Source organism: Fringilla coelebs (genome assembly GCF_963513975.1).
Source record: "Fringilla coelebs genome assembly, chromosome: 3".
In the NCBI taxonomy this organism is placed as follows: domain Eukaryota; kingdom Metazoa; phylum Chordata; class Aves; order Passeriformes; family Fringillidae; genus Fringilla; species Fringilla coelebs.
Window position 1 is genome coordinate 113,436,713 of NC_140030.1, and position 23,936 is coordinate 113,460,648.

At 47.5% G+C, this 23,936-nt stretch overlaps 1 protein-coding gene across 2 annotated transcripts in view; it reads left to right on the forward strand.

The window, feature by feature from the left end:
* Window positions 1-23,936, forward strand: part of PLCB1 (phospholipase C beta 1) — a 325,489-nt gene that overhangs the window by 252,917 nt on the left and 48,636 nt on the right. For both annotated transcript variants that reach the window (XM_084203396.1, XM_084203397.1), the window contains exons 20-31: window positions 1,031-1,195; window positions 2,252-2,351; window positions 4,293-4,397; window positions 4,797-4,906; window positions 8,444-8,576; window positions 9,420-9,473; window positions 9,990-10,209; window positions 13,273-13,453; window positions 15,491-15,567; window positions 15,658-15,747; window positions 17,788-17,845; window positions 18,838-18,924. In XM_084203396.1, the coding sequence (XP_084059522.1) occupies window positions 1,031-1,195; window positions 2,252-2,351; window positions 4,293-4,397; window positions 4,797-4,906; window positions 8,444-8,576; window positions 9,420-9,473; window positions 9,990-10,209; window positions 13,273-13,453; window positions 15,491-15,567; window positions 15,658-15,747; window positions 17,788-17,845; window positions 18,838-18,924 (1,380 nt within the window). The remainder of the gene's footprint in view (window positions 1-1,030; window positions 1,196-2,251; window positions 2,352-4,292; window positions 4,398-4,796; window positions 4,907-8,443; window positions 8,577-9,419; window positions 9,474-9,989; window positions 10,210-13,272; window positions 13,454-15,490; window positions 15,568-15,657; window positions 15,748-17,787; window positions 17,846-18,837; window positions 18,925-23,936) is intronic.

Genomic DNA, 23,936 nt, shown 5'->3' on the forward strand with positions numbered 1-23,936 from the left:
GCCTCACATTTTGCATTGGAGGAGGAATCAATATACAATTTTACATGCAATTCTTTGCCATGCATGGCAAAGAATACATACAAATACATACAATTTTTACTGTATGTATTCTTTGCCATGTAATTACAGAATCTCAGAACTGGGAAGTGTATGGATTTAGGAGCAGTTTGGCTGTGTTTTTAGAAACAGAGGGCTGGATTTAAAACATGCTGTTGTGAAGGAGGAGGTTGGACTGGAATAGCTAGAACACTACATGCTCAGTATAAATACATTTTTCTGGTTTTCTGAAAGTTCTCCAGCAGAACTGTGGAACCATAAATGTCAGCTGCAATTTCTTGCCAACTTGTTTTTCCTTGTTCCTTTTAAGGGCCTCTAATGAAGGTCAGGGGCTGCCAGGAATCTGCAGATGGAGAATTACCTGCATAAGTGTTCAAGGGGATAGATTGCATTGGCTGTGACAGGGGAGCAAATTCACTTGGTGAATTCACTTTTATATCTCCAGCTATAAAGCCATAACCTTTCTGGAGTCCTGCTACTCCTTTAATGGGCTCATCCCTTAGAACAGCCTCGATCAAGGCCCTTTATTAGAACACAACCTTTTAAGATTGTTTTCTCCCTCACAACTAAAAGCATATATATAATTTCTCTGCCGTTTAAGCCTCTGTTTTTCCAAGCACTGTTTGAACCTGTTGTTGAGACTAGATAGAATTTAAGAGTTCTCAGGAACTGGGCATACAGATTGAGGAGGAGATCCAGATGAATATTCCTGCTGAGGGAAGGGCAGCAGCCTGGTCTCAACCACATTATTGCTCCCAGGGGAATCCAGGGCCACAAGGTCACAGGAAACCAGGCCTCACAAGCTGTTTTTCTGTGTCTGCAGTTAAATATTGGGGTTTTTTCTGTTTATTGTGGGCTTAGGGCTGTTTTGGTTCTATTTTAAATGCCCACTGCTGATCATTAATGAGAGCTACACAGCCACTCCTTTCCTCTTCCACCACAGCCATCTCTGAGAATGCTTCTTTGGCTTTAGATCATTTCAGGTCAGTTCCTTTCTGATAAAAAAGTCGGTACCTATGTGGAGGTGGACATGTTTGGCCTGCCTGTGGATACCAGGAGGAAAGCTCTGAAGACCAAGACCTCTCAAGGCAATGCAGTGAATCCAGTCTGGGAAGAGGAAGCCATAGTGTTCAAGAAGGTTGGTGTAACACTTGCCTCCCAAAAAGGAATTCTGGGATTTTTTATCCCTGTCCAGTGGGGCCTTTCCATGGCTTACTGACAATTTGCACTTGTTAGAAAGCAGGAAAAAGATTCTGAGTAGTTATTGCACAGTTCAGCTGCCCCTGCTGAGCTCTGACTGTTCCAGCTGTGGCAGCTGCTGCTGAAAGGAGAGAGTCTGGAGTGCCCTCGGTGCTTTGGGTGGCACAGCTGGAAGGGGCAGCAGGCACAGGTGCCAGCAGCAGTGCAGTGCCCTGGCTGAGCAGCAGGACAATGGGAATGCAGCTCCCTGGCCTGCCTGGCTGAGCTGGCACAGGCACAGCAGCCTGCTGGCCCTGCTGCATTGGGCTCTGAAGTCACTGCCTGGCTGATGGAGACAAATCCCATCCACCTGAGATGAGACTTCAGCTGCTGAGCTGCTCATGCAGCTGGCAGTCACTGAGAATTGACTCTGAGTGTTGCCCAGACTCAATTCTCTGAACTTCTAAGGTGGCAGAAAACACTGGGCACCGTGCAATGGGGATGTTTTATTGCACTTTGCAATATCCCCGCAGCCAGTATTGGAACAGAGCCTCTGGGTGTTGCTCACTGAGCACCTTGGTGAAGCATCTCCCCAGTCCAGGTGCTTGTAAAGCAGCTTCTTTTGCATTTCTCTCAGCAAGGGTGTTTAGACACTTGGTGCTCGCAGCAGTGCTCTTTTCCCTGAATAATTTGGCCTTCTGAATGGCTTTCCTTTGGCAGCCTGCCCGAGCTTCAGTTTGGAAACATCACTAGCATTTTTCTTCTGTAATGAACTTCTAATTAGTGTACTTCATTTCTGTATTTAGTTAAGGATTGTGCCTGACTGCCCCTGTGCTCAGAGACTACTATTTTTAGAAGTTGAAACTGAATCAGAGAAGCGTTTTTCTTTGCTTTCTTTTTGTTTCTTTTTCCTTCCAATGACCAGCTTAATTTTAGCCTGCGTTCTGTGCAGCCTGTGGAAGGAGCTGCATCACTCAGAGGTGAAAGTTACCAATGCAGTAATATTGCCTTGCAGGTGGTGTTGCCTTCCCTGGCCTGTTTAAGGCTGGCAGTGTATGAAGAAGGAGGGAAATTCATTGGCCATAGGATCCTGCCAGTCTCAGCAATCCGACCAGGTAAAAGCTTTTCCCCATCCAGGCAGACATTGTGTGCTGAAAAGAGACAGCCAGGCAGAATCTCAGCTGCTCCAGATCAGCAGCCGCTCAGCAGCTCATGGCAAAGGAGGGCTTGACAAACAAAAATGCCATATTTCATCAGGAATTAAAATTCTTTACCATCCAGGAAAAGCAAGGGAATTAAAGCACTGGAGGCATAGTTGGCACTCCCTTAAGTCCAGTACACCAATTTCATGCTCACAGGTTTATGCTAAAAAGTGCAATTGCACTCTTCTAGGAGGAAAGAGAGCAGCAAGAGCCAATTTTGATGTCATCTTTGTGAGAATGGGATGTGGCTGGGAATGAAAGTAAAACCTGCTCCTCTCAGTGTAACTTCTGCACACATGAAAGACTGTCCTGTATGCCAGCTGTTATATCTCTGTGATACCTTTAAATCAATCCAAAATTACTCTCATCCTCATTGCTGAAAATGAAAAAAAAAAAAAAGATCATTATTGGCCTCTTCTAAATCACATTATTTCTACTATAATTAGTGGCTACTTCAATGAAAATTACCTCGTGTGACAACTCTGGCCACATTTTCCAGGCCAGAGACTTGTTAGAGGTCCTGTTTCAGAGAGATGCAGTGGCACTGGCAGTTGGAGCACGGGAAGTGCTGACATTCAGTGCCAGATTTTCCAGCCAAGGGAGGAAGCTGAATCAGGGCAAGCAAATGGGCCATGAGCGTGGCCCCAGCTTTGCTCCCTGTGAGAGGAAGAGTATCTCTGTCTACCCCCTGCCTTATCCAACACAACTCACTTGTCCCCATGTCTGACAGCTGGCCAAATTACTCCTGAGGAATCATCTCCACACTTTTTTCATGAGCAAACTTACTTTGTCAGTCCAGCAGACACCTTTTTTATGCCAGCTGCATTTTCTGCTGGAGCTGTCTCCTGGAGGAGCTGCTGAGTGCCAGAGGAAGGGAGGTGTGTGACTGGAGAGGACAAGGAGGATGGGAAGGATTTCCCTCTCCTGGCAAGTGGAATCTTAGCAGAGCTGTTCCCCCAGGCCCGTTCTCTGTGCTTCTGGCTCCAGCAATCCTCAGTTTACAGCATGCTGGGCTCAGCTTGTGTCCCTGCTGAAAACTTGGAGGAGGCTGAGAGACCTGAGAACCCTTTGTAGTATTTCATTTCTCTCTCTTCTGAGTTGCTACTGAAAGTTAAATCCTGCTGTCACACGAATGCACAGACTTGTCACCATTCCCACAGCAAGGATTTAGCCTTTGCTTGGAGAGAGAGTGGCTTACATCAGGCAGGGCAGGATTCCCCCAGGGAAATGCATCCTGCTCCTGCCTCGGATCCCGACACCTCTCACAGGGCTGGCTCCCAAGCTGGACATGGCACCTGGTGCCACAGGTGATCAGTCAAAGGCTGGGCTGCCAGCTCTCAGAACAGCCTGGAATTTCTCTTTTTACAGATGTTTTCCTGGGGATGGTCACACAACAGGATTTATACACACAAACACACTCTGTTGTTGTCTATTTTTTAAATTAGATGCTGTGTGTGGATGGGCTGTTACATCTCAGTTTACCTTGGCTGTTCAGGTGGCTGAGTGCTACCCAGGGTCACTTTTGAAAATCAAATAAGATGTACTAGACTAAAAAAATCCCAACATAGGTACTAAAACAGAATACATGAAAAATTTAAATAAATCATCATTTTTAGCATCAGTCACATATGTAAGAATAAACAGAAAGTATAATTTTGAGCTGCAGTGCCACATGCCTTTCCAGCAGTCTGTACAGTTATCCCTGAAACCCTCAGGTAAACCTTCCCCTCCCAGGAGTCCCTGGAGCCGCCTGCTGAGTTGGCAGCACACTGTAAATAACAAATACAACAGAGGTGCATTGCAAGTGCCTGTGGAAGGGTTTCTGCTGTGAACTGGTTGTTCCTTACTTTGCAGGCTATCACTACATCTGCTTGAGGAACGAGAGGAACCAGCCTCTGACACTGCCAGCTCTCTTTGTGTACATCGAGGTCAAAGACTACGTCCCTGACACTTATGCAGGTAGCTCTGTGTCACACAGGGAGTTCTCTGGCTGGGGAGCAGAAGGGTTAATTGAAGCACAAAGTGCATGGGCTGTGCAGGGCTTGCCAGGCTGGGATAGCAGTGCTGTGAGCAGAGATCTGCAGCTCCAAAGGAGGAGACAGCCCAGGCACTTGCCCCTGGAACACGAGGGAAACTTTGCCTGCAGGACACAGGAGGGTGAAATTGTTCCCTGGGCCGAGTGCCGTGCTCCAGGGGGAGAGCTGGGCTTGGGCATTGCCTATGAACAGGGGTGGGTTCCATGCCAGGCAGTGAAAGAGCATCTTCAGGCAAAAACACTGCTCTGCCTTTTCCCCAAACCCCCAGTGCCAGGGCCAGAACTGCAGGGCTTTGAAACTGAAGTGTCTGCCTTGTTCCTAGATGTGATTGAGGCCTTATCCAACCCAATCAGATATGTCAACCTGATGGAGCAGAGGGCTAAGCAGCTGGCTGCACTGACTCTGGAAGATGAGGAGGAGGTCAAGAAAGAGGTAAGGGAGGTTTCTGAGTCCCCAGAGATCATGCTGTGGTATTTAAAAGCACCCAGTTTGCTTAGGAAGGCAAACACTGACAATGGCAGATTACAGAACACCTGTACACGTGTCACCCTGGGCAGGGCTGGCCACAGGACACCCCACAGCAGCATGGCACTGTGGCACTGGCAGTGTGCTGTCACTAAAGCACTGTGCTGTGCACTGAGCAGTGACAGGCAGAGCTGTGTTACTTGTGTGCTGTGCAGCTTTGCTCTGCAGAGCTGAAACCTTTGTGAGACAGTGCCTGTTGTTTTCCAGTGCTGCTGGAAAATGACAGCTCTGGGTCAGGAGTTTTTCCTGAAAATATTACAAATTGCAGAGAATTTCAGACTGTCTCTGGAGAGGTCATTCTGCTGAGAAACATTTGTCTATCTCAGATCAGGATGTCTCTATAGATTCACTGTGAACAAGCATGTCCTGAAGAGACATAGGGTAATCCTACAGTAGTTTAAGTGGGAAGGGGCCTTGAGTTCAGCCCTTCATTGATGTTTGAAGTGAGGAGGGAGGAGACCAGGTAGTAAATAAACAGGTCTGTTGTGGCTCAGCTGCAAGGTGTGGGAGCTCCAGTTTTAGTTAAATGTGGTTACCTGCAGACCGAGCTGTGACTTTCTGTGTAATTGAAGGGGTTATGCACCCAAATGCACAGATGTTGTTCTGAGTATAACTGTGGTCCCTGATGGGCTCTGCATGGTCAAACATTCTGTCCCAGACACCGTCACTGGGGCTTCCAGCAGTGTTTGGGAACATCAGCTTGGTCTGTCAGAGGTGGCTGTGCCAGGTGTTGTGCACACCCAGTGGTCAAAAGGCTCTCAGCAGTCTCCAGCTAAAACAGAGGAATGCTTTTCAATCCTAAACTGCCCTCTGCTCTGGTGCCTGCCTTCTGCGAGTCTCAGATGTGCAAAGCCTGGCTGAACTAGATTTTGTAGCCAAGAATACATCCCAAAGCAGACCAGATGAGTGAAAGTCATTCCAATTCAGTAGCCAGCACTTTGCTCTGGGTGCAGTGTCACAAGCTCTGCTGAATGAGGACACTGAAATGCTCAGTAGCATCTTAGACATTTATCTAGGACACACCACACATGAGATTCTATATTAATAGCAAAGCCTTTTTTTAACAGAATCCTTTAAATACCTTAGAGGTCATTTTTACTTGTGAAACACTACAGATTTACCTGGTATATACAGGCTGATTTGTTGGTTAGAAAAAATCTTGTATAATAGAGTGTCTTCTGCAGCAAATGGAAGAAGGGATGACTGTCAAGGAGCTTGGAAGCTCATAGGATAAAGGAGGTTCTTTTGGAGAAGCACAGAAATATTTTGTGAAAGAAAACTGTAGTGATTGTGGTCTGTTTGCTATAAATGTGTAATGGTTGAGTTAGCTGCAGCACCAAGGGACAGGGACAAAACTGCCACTGGAAGTGTCAATCCAGCCTGGCCTGAGAAGAGCTGGTTTTGGGGAAAGGAATGCCTGCAGTGTGAGTTTTGCACCTTTAGCTCATCACATTGTAAATCTCTCAGAGCATACAGGTAGTGAAGGCTCCCCTCCCTTCCACTGCCAGGTGTCCTTTACAGACAGGAGGAGCAATCCAAAGGAATTTGCAGAGAATTCCTTGGTCAGAGCTGATCCAGCCTGCAGGAGCTCCTTTTCTCTGTAGAAATAAAAATAGACCAGATAGAGTCCTCTGTGGGTATGGATCTCTCTACTTAGTGAATGCACTGTGCTGCAATAGACATGGCAGTGTGAAATAGAAACCACTTTATGTGAATATTAAAACTGTAAATTAGAAGGCTGGGTTACATCATGTTTTTAAAACAGCCTAAAAGGAAAAATCCTTTTTTTTAAAAGGAAAAATCATGTTTATTTTAGCATTCTTTTAGCATAGTGTGGTGAATTATGGGAAGAGAAAGTGCTTTTTAATGAGATAAGATTGCTTGATGTAGTGAAAATTATTCCTTGTTCATTTGTGATCCTGCCTCACATTTCTGCTTCAGTTTCTGCAAACAGATGTTTTATGTCCCAAAGTGACAGGTTATATTAATAGTTTCTCAACAAGGTGTGATGCAGCATTTCACAGCACATGAAACCAGCTCTCAAAAGAAGGTAATACCCACTTCCCATGCAGTGGGGCACAGAGCTGCCAGGAGTCAGCAGTTCTGGCTTTATTTGCACGAAATGTTGATGATCTGTGTAGCAAACATTATTTTTATTAAACCAGTGAACTGCAGCCTGAGGAGAGCTGTGAGGATAACCACATCTGTGTGTGTTTATCACAGCTACAGCTTTTGCCTGTCACACTGTTCCTCTGTTAGAAATGTTGGTTAAATGAGGTTTTTCTGTGTTTCACTGCAGTCATTCCTGCTTGGTGTAAATGAAGTTGTTGGCACTGCTTTTCAATTGCATCCTGCTTCTGCCTACAGGGTCTCTCTCCTGTCACTCTGGTGGGAATAGGCTGGTGAGACAGGGATTTTGCAGTGCACAGGGCAGTGGCAGGGCCAGGCTGAAGGAGCCCAGCAGCAGCACAAAACCTTTGGATCTAAATGCATTCTGCCTCTATCGATGCAGCACAGGCTGATGTTCTGCGAGCGTGGAGCAATCATGGGGCAAAAATAAAAAAGCAGCTGTGGTATCCTGCCTCTTCATGTAACGTGATTCCATCAGAGGGGGAGATGGAAGCAGCTGAAGGAACAAATCCAAAACTTCCCTGAGACACCATGGCAACCAGCCCTGGCAGGGACAGCAGGAAGTGGAAGCATTTCAAAACACAAATTGCTTGGAATGGCCTTGCTGAGTCTGGGTGCCTGCTCAAATCCTGATGGTCACGGGGACAGTTCCAGATGTTCAGCCTGTAGTGCAGTGCACGCTGCAAGCCTGAGCCTTGAGGAGGCTGGAGAGAAGGAGAAGGCTGTGGGAAATGCTTCAATATTTGGATAGCACAGATGTGCTCATGCAGCAGAATGGAGGCACTGTTTCCAGGTTACCTTGGAGTGCAGTCACAGGAATGGCAGATCCTGGGAGCCAGAGGGATGTTCCTGCTCTGTGAGAATGGTACCCAGGTAGTGCTGGGTGTGTCTATGAAATTTAGAAGTAATCTTGTGTACATGTTTTGCTCACAGCAGGGATTTGAGGAGCATTCTCCTGGCAGCACCTACGTTATTTCTAGAAAGATTTTATGGCTCTCCACTGCAATACAGCCTTCACATCTGGTGCAGCTAATGTATGTTGCACTAAAAAATGTCCCTGATGAGTTATATCTGCTTAAAATACTTTTTCAGAATAATGCATGCTCCATTTCTTCTTGACATTTACCCTGCACAAATGAGCCACCTGGGTTACCACAGCTCTTAAGGATGTCTTCTTCCGTCGATTTATTTTAGAATGATTTTTTGGTACAACATTTGCAGAATTTTGCATTTCAAAACCATGCTAAACTGGACCTGCAAGTAAATGAAGTCTGTTTGTTGGGAAGAATGATGTGAATTATGATGTGATTTCAGATTGACCACGGGGATGCACCATCTGAAGCCAACAATGAGCCCAGGCCAACACCAGCAGAAAATGGGGTCAGTTTCACTGCCTCCCTCACACCCAAACCAGCTACTCAGGTTGTGCACAGCCAGCCAGCACCAGGTAAAAAATAACAAACAGCAAAACAAAGGAAAAGAGGGGGAAAAGTCCCTTCTTTTCTAAATCAGTCTGGATAATAATTTTTCAAGTGCTTTGTGTTTAAAGAACAAGGGTGGGAAGTTGGGGTGTTTGTTTTGTTTGTCTAAAGTAGGTAGAAACTTTTCTACACTTTTCTCTCCATCAAATATGCAAATATCTTCTACTTAACAGTTGAATTGGTGGTGAAACTGAAATTCATTACAAGCAAGAAAATGTGCTGTGGTTTTTTGGTTGTTGCTGCAAGTGCAGGAATCTCTTGGAATTGTTTTTACACTATGCCTGGTTCGTGCACGTAGTGACACCTTAATCCCACACACAAACCCAGGCTCAGGCACTTGTGTGCTTTGCATTGACACTTCTCCTAGAGCAAATGCTTGTTAAGCACAGTGTTTAGGATTTCATGGCTGCAGTCCCTATGAGCAGGATCTGCCTGGCTCCCAAGGAGCTGGATTCATGCTGTGTGCAGGAATTCTGCCCTGCCATCACATTGTGTCAGGTGGTTTCACTGTCAGCCTAGTGCCACTCAAATGACTCCTGTGAGTGGTGTCAGGGAGTTCATCCTCCTAATCAGTAACACAGCACAGCCCAGGTAGGTTTTTGGAAGGTCACCTTTGTGTCCTGGGCCAGAGAGTTGATGTGTTCATGTTGCTCCTCTCCTGCTCAAAAGATGTGTTTCCTCCAATGATTAACATCTGCCCATGTCAGGGGTGTCCTGTGTCACCTGCCATGTTCTAACATTCAGCCAAGCAGCACAGTCGTGGCTGTTGTTTTATAAGAATTGGAATTAAACATCTCTTTTGCTTCTAGGTTCTGTGAAAGCACCTGCAAAGACAGAAGATCTTATCCAGAGTGTCCTCACAGGTAATAAACACACAGGTCACACTGCAAGAATGATAAGCTTTCTTATCAAGAAGCCTTCTTTTTTCTGAAGTAGGCACCTGGCTTAGGCATTTCTTCCAGTGAGTTGGACTGCAGTAACTCCTAGAAAATGCACATGCCCAGTGGTTTTCCTCAGGGTTGAAGTAAACAATATTTGGGCACATCTCATGAGATGGGGTGCCAACAGGTGTATTTTAGGAATTGTTGTAGTTTTGTGACCACCCAGTTTCCATCTGAGCCAGAAGAAAGAGCAGCATTATTGTGAGAGCAGGGGCTGAATTCGTTCTGAATGTAGTGAATAGTAGTGGAACCCTTTTATCCCGGTGCTTTCAACCCAGCTAACTTCTTTCAGGTAAAATACTCAGTTTGTGCCATATTTCCCTTACCCCCAGTAAACAAGCAGGTTTTGCTCATTCCTGCTGGGGGCAATCCCTGGCTCCTCTGACTGAAATCCTGCCCTGCTGGACAGCTGAAGTGCCTTTTGTAATTCTGTTGCAGAAGTGGAAGCACAGACCATCGAGGAGCTGAAGCAGCAGAAGTCCTTTGTCAAGCTGCAGAAGAAGCACTACAAGGAGATGAAGGACCTGGTGAAGAGGCACCACAAGAAAACCACCGACCTTATCAAGGAGCACACGGCCAAGTACAACGAGATCCAGAACGACTACCTGCGGCGGAGAGCCGTGCTGGAGAAAACTGCCAAAAGGGACAGCAAGAAGAGGTGGGTGCAACACCCCTCCCCATCCCTGGGCTGCTGGAGACCTTTCCTCAGACACCCTCACTGCTTTTGCAGTAGGGAAATCACACGGAGGTGGCAGAGCACAGAAAAATCCAGAGCAGCGGGTTCCTGGTTGATGGGGGAGATGAGAGCCATGGCTCCAGGGTAGAGCCTTTTGAAAACTCAGGCCACAGAAGAGGGCACCAGGTGTGGAATTAGGGGAAAGAAGCACCTGGAGATTGTAAACACCTGAGTGCTGTTAAATCATGATTGGTGTTAGCACTGGGAGTGTCTAACAGCTGCCTGGCTTTGCCTCTGCAGGAACCCCCCTTCTGTGCCTTCTCTTTGCAAGCCTTGCACCACCCTCTCTTTCTCTGTCCTGATACAATTTTTATATTGTTTATTTATTAACTGTTGTTATCAATTTAAATGCAAAAAACTGCAATGAATTCTTACTGACCTTTCCACAGTGATTGCCTTGTTCTTATGGCAAGGAACTGTATGTTAGTAAAGATCAATTCACAACTCCTGGCAAAGCACATACACACACAGAGCCAGTCAGTGTCAGGGGCTCTTGCAAATGAACTTTTTATTTCTCCTATTGGTGCATCCTTTTTGTCTTAACATCATTTATTTTTCAAGTAACCAGATAAGCACTAAAGTCCTCTTAACTTTTACGTGAAACTGATGTAGCTGCAGTTCTTAAATATGATGATATTGAATGAACTTTTAAAAAATTACTTTTTGGTAGGAGATACCAGAGAAAAAAGCTGCAAGCCTGCTCTGGCTGCCAGCCTTGTTGATAGTACCTCTAAATGTAAGTGACTGGGACTCAGGCCATAGCTTGTCCCTGGGCAGGAGCTTATTCATTTCTGCCTTCCTGATGACAGAATGTCACTGGCCTTCATAAGAGCTCGACACTCACAATATATCTGTGTTCTGCTGGCCTTCACTGTTGCCAGTTGAGGCTTCCAGGTTCTGTACCTGAGTTTAACAAAGTCCCTTTAATGGCTGGCTGTCAGCTGCAAGCCCAGGGAGATTTTATCTGCAGTGTTTTCCACCACCAAAGTGTGTGACAGACAGTGGCAGGCAAAACAACAGCACGTTTCTGCCTTTCCTCCTATTCCCATTTAAGCAGAAAATCAAGCTGGATAAATAAAATGACTCATTTGTTTTTGAGCAAAAAAGGGTTTGAGCTTTTTTGCCGTGTTGTGATGTGACTGCAAACCACTGCTGATGTCAGGCAGCAAAACCCTGCAGTCTCCTACGTGGAGCTGCCTCAGTGGTGTCAGAGATGTGGAGTTTCATGTGCAGAAACAGACAAGTCTGGAGGTTACATTTTTAAAAAGGCACAAATAGGTTTTCAGGGATTTTCAAGCTCGCAAATACACATTATCGCAAGCAGCAGACTTCTAACAGAGCACAAGAGAAAGGGGATTTTTTATAATTTTAAATTATTGCTGACACTATTTGCCTGTAACTGCAAAGTATAAATCACTGCTTCACAGGAGTCCCTGTATCAGATGGCCATAAAAATGCATTGTCTCTGTCAGGAGCAAGCTCTGCTTTCTGCCCTTGTCTAAAACTGAGCCAAGATTCAGTAAAGCCCTTGTCTGCAGGAAGTTTGAAATATTTATTTACACACGTGCACAAGGGTTTTGTTGGTGTTGCTCTGAAGTTTCTTTAATGATCACATCCCATAAAAAGCAGCCAGTATTTTAGCCAGTGTTTAGAAATAGGCCTGATTCTTTTTTTCCCAGAAATACAGGAGAAATGTCAGCTTTAAAATATGTGTTGTGTAACGGCATCATATGCTGACTGTAATATTCATTCATGCTGTCTTCTGGCTCTGTAATGTTTAAATCACCCTCACCCATCACACTGCCACCACTTAACCTCTTAGCAGAATATTCCAACACAATCAAAGCACAAGAAATAAAAGGAGGCTACCTTGGCACTGGTGTCCTCGGAGGGATGAGAGCAGGATCACATTATTCAGGAGAGGTAACTCTGAGTGACAGCAGCTGCCCACTTCAACCTGGGAGAGAGAAGAGAGGCAGAGCCAGCTCTCTGCATTGGAGTCTCTGCACATTTCTGAGGAGCAAACTCATTTTTCTCCCCGTGTCAGCCCTCCCTGTTCAAGGTTTTGTTGTTTTGTCCATCTCCTGTGCTGTTCTGACGTTTCCCAGGCAACTGATTTAGCACCTGAGCATGGCAGTAAACACAGCAGCAGAGCAGGGACACAGCATAATCTTATTTCTTTTGTGCATTTTCCTTGGGTTTGCTTTAGTGCTGGCCTGAGAGTGATACTGGATTTGCTGCTTATTTCTCTCTTGGGCACTTTAGTGTCATCATAGCTCCTTTCACAGCTACATCTATCCCTCCTTCTGTCTTAAGAAAGAGTAAAACAGACCCAAACTGTTCCTTAGTGTTGCTTTTTAGCTTTTTTGCTGTGTTTTTCCCTTGCTCCTGAGAGCTGCCTGTCTGAGGCTTGCTCCCCACTGGGGTGTGAGCTTTCCTTCTGCAGGCAGCAGCCCGTGGAGCACTTTCCTGTGTGTGCTATGCATGGCATTTCCTGAAGGGGGGAGAAAACACCAAATAAAGGGATGTTCCTGCCATGTGAAGCACTTGGTAAATGCAGCTGTAACGTTCAGCTTTTCAATTTATTGCTGAGTGTGTGCAGGGATGACTTGGTTTCCAAAATACTCAGCACTCACCCCTTCTGCTGAAGGCTCTGCACTTTGAAGTTCAGGTTATGTCTGGAAGGGGATAAACAAGTTCCATGGGCAGTCTTGGCAGTTGCCTTTATAGCTCACTGTGCTGAGCCTGGTTGCCACCACCCTGGTGGGTCAGTAGGCTGAGGTTTGTAGCCATCCTGTTAATAAATCATTAATCGTTTCTTTTTAACTTGCTAGGGCTAAAATCACCCATCTTCTTGCTCTGTGTGTGGTACTGAGGAGCTTATTAACTGGCTGCTAATAAACATCTGCCTTCAGAAAGCAAACTGAGCCCAGTGAGGGCAGGCTGTGGTGCCTGGTGACCCTGGGCTGTGCTGTGTCCCTGCAGGTCTGAGACCAGCAGCCCCGACCACAGCTCCTCCACCATCGAGCAGGAGCTGGCTGCCCTGGACTCTGAGATGACCCAGAAGCTGGTGGAGCTGAAGGAGAAGCAGCAGCAGCAGCTGCTGAACCTCAGGCAGGAGCAGTACTACAGTGAGAAGTACCAGAAACGGGAGCACATCAAGCTGGTAGGTTTGGGGTGTTGAGCTCAGGGGCACCAGGACAAATTCTCATCGGCTGGGGCTTCCTCCTGCTTGGGGTCCCTTCCAGAGCCCATTCCCTGCGCTCTACTGCAGCTCCAAGGGCTGTTGTGTCACTTTGGCACTTCCAACAGCCATGAGGGCTTTGGGTGGAAGGCACAAAGGCAGCAGGATTGTTGCTACTTCTGGTTACATAACTCTCCTTTTACTGCAGCTTTTGGATGGTGCTCCTGTTTTGTTCTGCCACTTCTTCAAACCTACAACGTGCAAGGAGGCAGGATTAGCCAGAAAATCAATTGAAACACCATGAAAATAGATTTGAACGTTGCCCAGGACAGAGGGGTGTGCCAAAGAGGGTTCCTGTGGCAGATGAACCCTTTAGGGGGATGCAGGACATCCTCTGTACATGCTGAAGTGTTTTGCACTCATTGGTCCCAGTCTGTTTCCACAGCTGGAGTTTGCTGAGAGCTGCAGCAGGACCACAGGCCCTCCGAGCTGAGACAGGGGAGCTGGGCAGGGGGGAGCCGATGCTCACGGATATTTGTAGGAGAAATGAACATTGTTAAAGGGTGTTGTGGGAGTGCAAGCTGCTTCTCAGCTCCAGACATCCCCCTCTTGCAGTTTTTTCTATTACCTGATGTTTTGCCTCCCTCCTGTTGGTGATTTGTCTGATTTGTCTCCTCTGCCCTGGCAGCCGCAAAGAGCAGGTGAGGGGAGTGATTTGTGTGTGGGTACTGCTCAGCACAGACTGATTTCCATGGGCACAGCAGAGCTGGGGTTTTTGTCCCCACCCCTGTGTGAGTCACAGCTCAGGGTGGGTGTGTGGGCACAGTACCTGCACCCCAGGGGGACAGTCCCCATCCCACTGGCAGCTGGTGGCTGCTTCTCTGAGATCTGCACTTTTATACAAAGGAACCATTCCAGACCCACATGGTCAGGCTTATCTCCTGAGGTAACTCATTTCTCATTCCAAAATGGGAAAGGGCATTTCTCAAAGCCAAGGGACATTTCTGGCATTATCCTGTTGGGTGGTGGCACAGTGAATTCGTTTTTTAGCACAGACCTTTCAGGTAGCTTTCCCTCTGAGCTGTGCAGGAGTTCATATTGCAATTCAAACTTGCCTTTCAGCTGAGAGATTCTTTCTGATGGCTTTCTTTTAGAGGGGAGCCTATTGTTGGTACCTTTCTGCTTTCATCTAAGGAATGAAAAGTTGGATCAGACCAGCTCTGCCTTGTTATACACTCCTGTTCATCACCCTGGGAGGGAGATTTTACAAAACCAGACTTAACCTAGAAGGGTGATCAAACCAAGAGGGTCCCGATTCCCACCTCATTCCCTGTTCCTGAGCTGGCACAGGAGCCCTGCCCACAGCTGCCCTCCTGTCAGCACCCCCAGCACAGCTGGGCCTGTTGTTACTGCTCTGGGCACCAAGGAGAACAAACCCACAGCACATTTCAAACCACTGACTCAGAGCTTTTTCCTTCTGTGACCAAAATGTAGGTTATGCTTCTCTGTGCTTGGCTTTCACACCCATCATGCCTGATTTTCACCATCCCCCTGACCACCCCAAAGCATTCCTTGTAATAATCCTCATTACAGGAGGAACATTTCAGCCCTCACAGAAAACCTGGATGTTCAGTGACACAGGAGCTCAGCTGGCAATTAGCATTGTGTAAATTCAATTTGTGACCCCTTATGTTTTTTCACAGGCATTTTCATTCCTAGCAAAGGTAAAATACTTGAACTGTATTTTGGTTTTACATTTAATGCTGTGGAAGTGTGTCACCTCGATGTAGAGAGAAGTAGCAGTTTCTGGGTGAGTTGGGTATGCACCATTCTGGCTGAGCTCCACAAGTTAATAATGTGTTTACACTGATAATAATGTTTGCTGGCTTTTGATGGCTGGTAATTCACCTGGGAATGGTGTAACACTTTCCTGTCTGCTGCAGGCTTTTGAGGAAATTAGCTGCCTCTGTGATGTTTAGCTGAAAATACATATTTTTATTTGGGGGATTTTTTTTCTAGCTAATTCAGAAGCTGACAGATGTAGCAGAGGAGTGTCAGAACAACCAGCTAAAGAAACTGAAGGAAACATGTGAAAAGTAAGTGCTGTTCCCTTCACCATTGATTGCTGCTCCTTGTGGGATTTGTTTAGACACTTTTTGTACTCCCCTTTGATTTTTATGCTTTAGAGAAAAGAAAGAACTGAAGAAAAAAATGGACAAGAAGAGGCAGGAGAAGATCACAGAAGCAAAGTCCAAGGATAAAAATCAAATGGAAGAGTAAGTATATTCCTAGATCCATATCACTGTACAAGGTTTTTCACAGCTGGTGAATCGAAGGAAGGTCTTGACCCTAAATCCCAGGCAGCCTTCAGTCAGACCTCTGCAGAGCCCTTTCCCTGATGATAATTTCATTTCCCAGGGCTGATGCAATCTCCTGCCCACGAGCAGGGCCAGCAGCAGAGGTGCTGCTGTGAGGAGGAGTTTGTGTGGGAGCAGTTCCCCAGAGAGCTGCTGATGCAGGCAGGCTCCCCTGAGTGCAAACAGCCTCCTGCTCCACCCTGCCCTGCAGCCTGGGCTCTCACCCTGACCTGGGCTCCCCTTCATCTGCCTCACTGGGCTTCTCTCTCTCATCCTGACCTGGGCTTCCCTTGTCTGCCTCACTCCATTCAAGCTGCTCTCCAGGAGAAGTGGCAGCACCACTGTGGGCTTCACTCTGCTCTTGGCATGAGCTGCCCTCAGACCCTGGCAGTGACCCTGCACTGGTGACAGTGCCGCCTGGGGGGATGCAGGGCTGACTCTGAGGGGCTGTCCCTGGGCAGGCACAGCAATCCCAGCTGCACTGAGGCACCCCAGACAGCCCAAACTGCAGGGGTGCCAGTTGGGGTTGTGTTCTTTCCAAGGGCACAGATCTGGCTTTGTTTGTCCTCCTCCATTTGTTTTGGCAAGCAGCTCAAAAAGAAAATGGAGCGTTTTAATCTTGCACTGCTATTCTTGGTACCAGGCTTTACTTTAGAGCAGTTAAAAGTACAAGAGGAGCAAACAGAACAAAACAAAAAAGGAAAGCCTCTAATGTTTGAGTTTTACCGTGTAACAAAGGCACAACTGTGTTTGGTTTTCTGCAGGTGAAGGGATTTACACAGGGTCTGGAGCCTCTCAAGAGAGAATCTGTATTTGGTAACCCTGAAGGGAAATCACAGACACACACAGTGAAGGGTTTCAGGTAGTTTCAGAATCAGCACATTAAAAATTTCAATAAACATCCTATTAAAAAAAAAGATGAGAATAATTTATGATGAAAATGAGGAGAAATACTTAACATGGAGCTGTTCAGAGGGCATGGAATTCATTTTAGAAAAAGCAGCCGGCCACTACGGAAATGCTGCAGCAGTAAAAATCAATTGCAGCAGGAAATGATTCACTGAGAGGTAAATGAGGCACTAGTGAGAAAGGCTCAGGGACAGACAAACAGCAGTTCTTTTCTCTTTCCCTTTCATTTTTTTTCTCATTTTTCCCAAGGAATTTCCTCTGTCAGGCTTTTCAAAGAGCCCTTGAGAGAGGTGAGATGGGAACCCTGTTGAAAGTCAGCTTTCCCCTGTCTGTGACACAGCTTGTCCTCACTTTGGGAGCAGGGCAGAGAGGTGTGAGACCTTCTGGTGAATCCCTTTGAGTCACTCTGGCTCCACTGCTGCTCATCTAAAGCTTCTGCACAAGTTTGGGAAGGAATATTACCCAGACTCGCTGTTTTCATTCTTTTTACTTGGTGCTTTGACACCCACCCAGGGCCTGCCTAAGTCCTCCTGGTTTTAGTGCCCCCTGAGGAGCAGTGCACTGGTCCTGCCTGAGGCAATCAGGATTTGGAGTGACTGTCCTGAAACAGATCAACTGCAGCGGCCACAAATGGTTGTTGTGTGCGCATCCGCCCCTCTGGGGGTCCTTGAGCTCAGCCTTTGACTGAGGGTAACCAGATAACTCTGAGTGTGCCACAAAGCTCAGTGTGCCTAAACCCAGCTCCTGGGGGCCAGGCTGTGCCTGCCCTGCTGCCCTGGCAGCACAGGCTGCTGCTGTGCCCCAGCGTGGCACCGTGCCTCTGCTCTCAGCTCTGCAGCCCCCAGGGCCGGGAGCTCGGAGCCTCGGTGCCACCAAGGGCAGCCTGCACAGGGAGCACAAGGACACCTTCAGGGGGGCAGAGAGGGTCCTTAGGCAGGGCTCAAGCCTGGCCCTGGTGAGCACAGAGCTGCAGGTGGCACAGGCCACTGTGTGGGGTTGGCCCAGCGGGCTGTGCTCCCGTGTCTCCGCTAACGCTGAGTGCTTCCGCAGGGAGAAGACGGAGATGATCCGCTCCTACATCCAGGAGGTGGTGCAGTACATCAAGAGGGTAGGTCAGGCTCTCTGCTGCTTCTGGGGCAGGAACTGGCACCTTGCACCTTCAGCTCGTGTTCTGCTGCAGGGTCTAGGCTTCAGCAGAAGGATTCTGCACCTGCTGCCTTCCAGCAGATGCAGGGTAGGCTCTGCTGCCCGTTCCAGGTAAAGGAAAGCTGGGATTGCACTTAAAGGGGAGCTGGGATTTCAGACAGCCCCTCATTAATTGCAAGCCAGCACTTGGGGGATGGTGCTGAGGAGGGAAGATTTTAATACAATTTCATCTCTGAATATCCTGTGTGTATCCATGGAAAATGCACCCATTTTTTAATGGGCTTGCTGGCTCACAAATGCAAAGATTGCATAAGGAAAGTCAATGAACGTTTAATTGCAGAGTATATCCTAACTTTAATTGCATTTGTACAGTTACTGAAATGTAAAAAGCGTTCTGTGAGCTCTGTAAACACCAATTAAAGGATTCTATTACAGTTGTTAGCTTTCCTGAAGCTACAGGTGGCTCACACCGGGCTGAAATCATGCCCTGCAGTGCTTTGGGGTGTAAAATCACTATGGAACGTGTGCAGCCATTGAATTCTCTTCATTTCAGTGCAAAGATAGGTTCTAAAGTTGGCCCACTTTTGCTTAGAAGAGCCTTGATTTAGGAAGCAACCTAAGGAGTTAGCAAATTAAGTAGGTTTTTTTGTCTGAGGGCATTACTAAGCAAAGGCCAAAATTTGTAATTGAATGACATCAGCAGTCTGCAGTAAGTCCTTCAGACATTTCTGATCCTGACTGTTCCATGTGAAATCTGATGTTCCATGTCCACACCCGACTGTTGAACAGCTGTGCTCAGGGATGCTCGGGCAGTGCTGTCTGATTTGTGTAATTTCAGCTTGGAATTGCTCACAGTTTGGATGGCAATGTCTCAGTTCTCAATGTTTGGTGGGGAGGAGGGGAAAGTGAGGATGTGCAGTCCACAAACAAAGATTCTCTGCTCTTTTCTGACAGCTAGAAGATGCTCAGAGCAAAAGGCAGGAGAAACTTGTAGAAAAACACAAGGAGATCCGCCAGCAAATACTGGATGAGAAGCCCAAGGTAAAGAGTTTTTGAACATATGTTACACTGCTAAAATTGTCCTTCAGGGGAGAAGGAGCTCTGGCAGCAGGTAGGCTGATGCTGAGGCAGTGACAGCATCAGAGGCGCCCTGAGTGGCACCCAGGGTGAGAGGGGCCGGGGCAGCCTGCTGGGCACCCCCTCCCCTGCAGATGCTGGGACTGAGGGTTCTTTGCAGCACCCGGGCTGTGCAAAAGCTGCCGGTGCAGAAGGTGCTGTGACCAGCAGAGTGTGCCCTTCCTCCCCCGTGCCTGAGCTGCACGGAAGCAAAACACAGTTCCTGCTGGAAGGAAAAAGAGATATCTCCTTAGCATGCTGCCCCAGGTCCTGCTGGCATCCCCCAGGATGGATTTCTGGGGGAAACAAGGAGCTTTTTTGCAGGAGTAGTGCTTTACAATCCACACTGCTTGCTGGATTGCCTCTCTTTGATTTTCTGCACTGCATCCACGTGGAACATTCTGCAATGCAAGTTTTGGTCCTTAGGCCTGGGGCTCGCTCTTGCTCCAATGGAGCTGGGGCAGTTTTGCCACCAGCTTCAGTGGGGGAGGATCAGAGTGCTGCCCCTGGTTTCCTGTAGGAACACCTAGCCAGTCAGACTTGCACATGGAGGGAGCCTCGTGCTCAGCAGGGCTCACAGCCAGGGGTAATTCCTCCCAGCCCACCGTGTCATGTCTGCTTTCATTGTTTCTGCTCTTGCTCAGATGTGTGTCCTTGGTTCAGTTCCCATTCCCTGTCTGTGCCCACAGTCCCGGTGTTTCTGTGCTGCAGCTGGAATCCTGGCACTGCCTGGGACTTGATCAGTGCTGCCATGTCATCTCTGGGAGGTAGCAGAGAGTAACTTAGGCTAAGGGCTGAACAGCCAGAAGTTTACAGTCATTTGGGAAAATAAACATGTTTGCATTTCCAGTTTTCTACTCATGTTTGTAAAATGGTGTTTACAAACAAGCTGGACCTTTTTGGTGTTGTGGGCATCTCGTGGGTGTAAAAAGTATACATATTTTTATGTTTGGTGCTGTAGGATCATGAGTTTTTCAGGCTTGTGAGCTGGAATTGAAACACTGGAATTTAAAATGCCCAAGAATAATCAGTTAGTGCTTCTTCCACTGGATCCTTGGGCACTCAATTATTCTGTTTAGCTCTGTCCTTCCTTCTTTTATTTCATTATTTTTTTATTCCTAATTTATCCTTGTACTGAGGAGTAGCATAAAGCACTGGAAATTTGTCAATTTGTGACCACATCACTGAGGTCTTGAGCTGAATTTGGAAAGGTGCTGGGCCAGCCACGTTTGACTCTTTGATCAGTGCCCTCTCAGCCCTGGGCTGGCTCCTGGCCCAGAGCAGCTCCAGGTCCCTGTGCCCCTGGCTGTGGCACAGAGCAGCCCCCCAGCCTGCCCTGCCTTCCCTCCTCTCAGGGATGTGCTCACAGGGCCTGGCTCCAGGGCTTTTCCCTTTGCCACACTGGAATGGGCACTGTGCTCAATTTATGGTGCTGGTGCCTCCTGCTTGCATGAGAGGCTTTAGGAAAACATAATTACTCATTTTATTAAGTCTCTTTTTATGTTTTGCTGTCCATATTTCATTGCCATATTTGCCTCCTCAGTGCTGGGGTGGATGATATAAAATAGATCAAATGATTTCCCAGCTGAGCAGAGCTGATGTGTTTTCTGCAGGCTGCAGCCTTTCTGGGGGCTGCTTTTTCAACAGCCCAGCCTCTCCTGCTTCAAACACCCACTGAAATTTATGCTGGCTGTGTTAAAAGGCTGTTCTGGCAGCATCAACTCAGCCCCAAACAATGAGTTTAATATATTAAGAGGGAAAGAATTTCAGTATTCTCACCAGTAATTCCACTGGAGACAGATCTGCTGTCATCCATCAGTGCTGCTTGGTTATTTATTAGTGCTCTCAGTTCGTTGTGCTCTGACTCTGCTCAGAGCTCTTTCCCAGGCAGGGAGGATGTTGTGGCACCCAGTGCTGCCAGCACACTGCCACAGCCTCTCCCATTTCCTTGGCTTTTCTCAAAGTATGAGTTAGCAGCTTCCTCTCCTGTGGTGTGTGCAGGGCACCAGGAGAAAATTCCCCTTGGAGTGCTGTTGTTTTAGAAACTGCACAGGCTGGATGCAGAGTGGTTCCCTGTCCTGGGGGCTGGTTTGCTTTGGTTTGTTTTGTTTAAAATAGCACAGGGTTAGCTGCAAGTGCTTAACTCAGGACTGATTGATGGCCCTAAGCTCTGCCTCTCCCTCACATGGATCATTTCTTTCTAGGGTTTGGGTGTGAGACTGTTTTGCAGCTTTCATTTGCAGGACTATTGTATAAGAAAGAGCTTATTTGCTCCTGTGAGAGCTGGAGAGTTCCTGAACTGGTACTTCAGGCACAAGGCTGGAAACAGCTCCTTGTGGTGCTGCAGGAGTCAGGGCAGGATTGCCTTTAGTGAGCCCAAAGGTGGATCTGTGTGTGTGCTGGCAGTGTCTGTGTCACACACTGACCTGTGTGTGTGCTGGCAGTGACACACTGCCCTGTGTGTGTGCTGGCAGTGTCTGTGTCACACACTGCCCTGTGTGTGTGCTGGCAGTGACACACTGACCTGTGTGTGTGCTGGCAGTGTCAGTGTCACACACTGTGTCCCTGCCCAGCCTGGCTGTTACAGCCAGGTGTAGCACCAGGTTCTGTGGTTGCTGGTGTGGAAGCAGGCCAGCCCTCCCACAGACAGGCTTGGTTAGGGAGCCTGTCACCTGCTGGGAAGCCAGATGCTGTCCTGCCTCTGGGTGAACCTCCCTAACTTGCCATTTTAGTGAAATCCTGTGGGGAACAAAGCTGACTCCCTCCTGCTGGCTTTTCCTGACTGCATCATGACCAAGCAAGGCCATGTTGTATTTTCTCCTCTCTCACTCCTTGTTTTTCCTTACATTATCTCCTGGCAGCTCTATTATCGCATCAACTCGTATTTTCTTTCTCTCCCATCCTGCTGCTTTGTCTCCTCCTCTTAGTCCCTGATTCACATGGAGCTTGTCCTGTCCTTATCTGTGCCCCTGGGCGCCTCTCCTGCCTGCAGTGGGGGCTCTGTGCCCTGCACGTGTCAGGGCAGGGAGTGATTTTGGATCCTGCACTGTGGCACCCAGGATGGGCATGGCCACACATTGCTGTGTCCCTGACAGCTTGTGCATCAAATTAAACACAAATCAAGTGCATTTCCTTTCCCCCCCGTCTTGCCTCCAATTCCATTGTAATTACAAAAATCAATACACATGAGACATGACAAGGAGTTAATTATTTTTCTGGGAATCGGCTCAGTTACAGTAAATAGACCCAAGCCTCCTCTAATGGGACTCAGTGGGACTTTTGTTACCTGTGCTGGTGGGTCAGGGCCACCCTCGAATCCCAGGGTGACACTGACACTCCTGGGCTCCTGCCCTCGGCTCTGCAGGGACTGTTCTGGCTGCCCTGTGTCCCTGCAGCCCCAGCTGGCAGGAAGGTGTAGCTCCTGTGCCTCCCAGCTTGCAGCCCGAGTCTGTGCCCACAGCTGCTCTGCCCCAGGGCAGCCAAGGGCTGCCAGCTGCTCTGGCTCCTGCAGGGCTGGGAACTGGCACAGGTCAGCCTGGGCCTTGGTGGGAAAGGCTCCAGCAGAGCTGCAGAGGCACCAGGAGCTGGCACACTTTGTACTCAGCATTGCACCTCTGTGCTCTTTCCAGGGAATGAAGAGAATATCCAGCCTTAAGCTATGAAATTCCTTTTGCTCCTCAAAAAGTGTCATGAAAACAATTCTTTAAAATTATACATCTGTTCTTGTAAATGGAAAATAGAAGTACCTGATGCATACTAACTCCCTTTCCTGCATTTATTGTCTCCCACTTTGGCACCTGTTATTAACTGGGAGTTGACACTTCCACATCCAATCAGAAATCAATAATAACAGTGTACCTGAAGAATTCATGGAGGCACAGAATGAGCCATATTCACATGGCAGAGCCAAATTAACAAGGTGCTGATCCTTTCCAGCCTCTGGTACCTCCAGGGCCGCAGCTTTGGTGCTTTGGGTGAAGCTCTGTGACCACCTGGTGCAGGTGATGCTGCTGAGTTAAGTGGAGCTGTTCCCTGCAGGAAAGCCAAACAGCAGATGTGTCCTGAAATATCTTCTGGAAGGTAAATACCTTCTGAAATATCTTCTAGAAGGCATTTCAGCTGCCCTCAGAGCCCCTCTCTGCCCCTGGGGAAGGGAGCAGCCCTGAGGAGCTTTGATGAGGATTCCAGTGTCACTCCAGCCCTGGGAACTCACAGCAGCAATGCTGTGTCCACCACAATCCCCTTTCATCCCTGACACCTCTGCAGGAAGCCAAGCTGGCTTTTGGGCAAGCTGCACTCAATTCAAACACTTCCAGATGCATTCCACTTCAACCACAGGCAGCTCTCCAAGAATTTTGGGGAAGGAGTTTGGAGGAAAAGGTTATTTCAGTTTACTGGGATTCATGGGACTTGCTGGCTTTGGAGTGGACAGGGGAAAGTTGTCCTCCCAAAAAAATCAGTATTCAGACTCATGGCAAGAAAACCCCGTACAAATGATCTGATAGCCAGTGTCATATTTGAAGAGTTCTGCTATTTTTCCCTGTTTGGGTAAAAATTTCTTTCGTTATTTCATTCAGTTTGAACATTTCCAAAGTTTAAAAAGAAATGTGTCTTCAATCTGTGGCTGCTAAGCTAAAATGACTTATGGCATTAGCTGCCAAAAAAGCAGGGAATTAAGAGGATTGAAATAATTTACTGTTTGTTTCACTCTTCAGCTCTGGGCTTTGGTGCTTGTGTACTCATCAGAGGGGAATAATAAAATGTTTATTTACCTCGTTAAGCAGGCAACAGCACGGAGAAATGAATGGAATTTTCATAGCCTCAGTGACCAAGAAATATTTTGAAGGAATATTAAAAAAAGAAACCAAAAGAATCCCCCAAAACAAAATACAGAGTGAGATTTACAAATCTTCCTGTGACTTGATCTGGCATCTCCC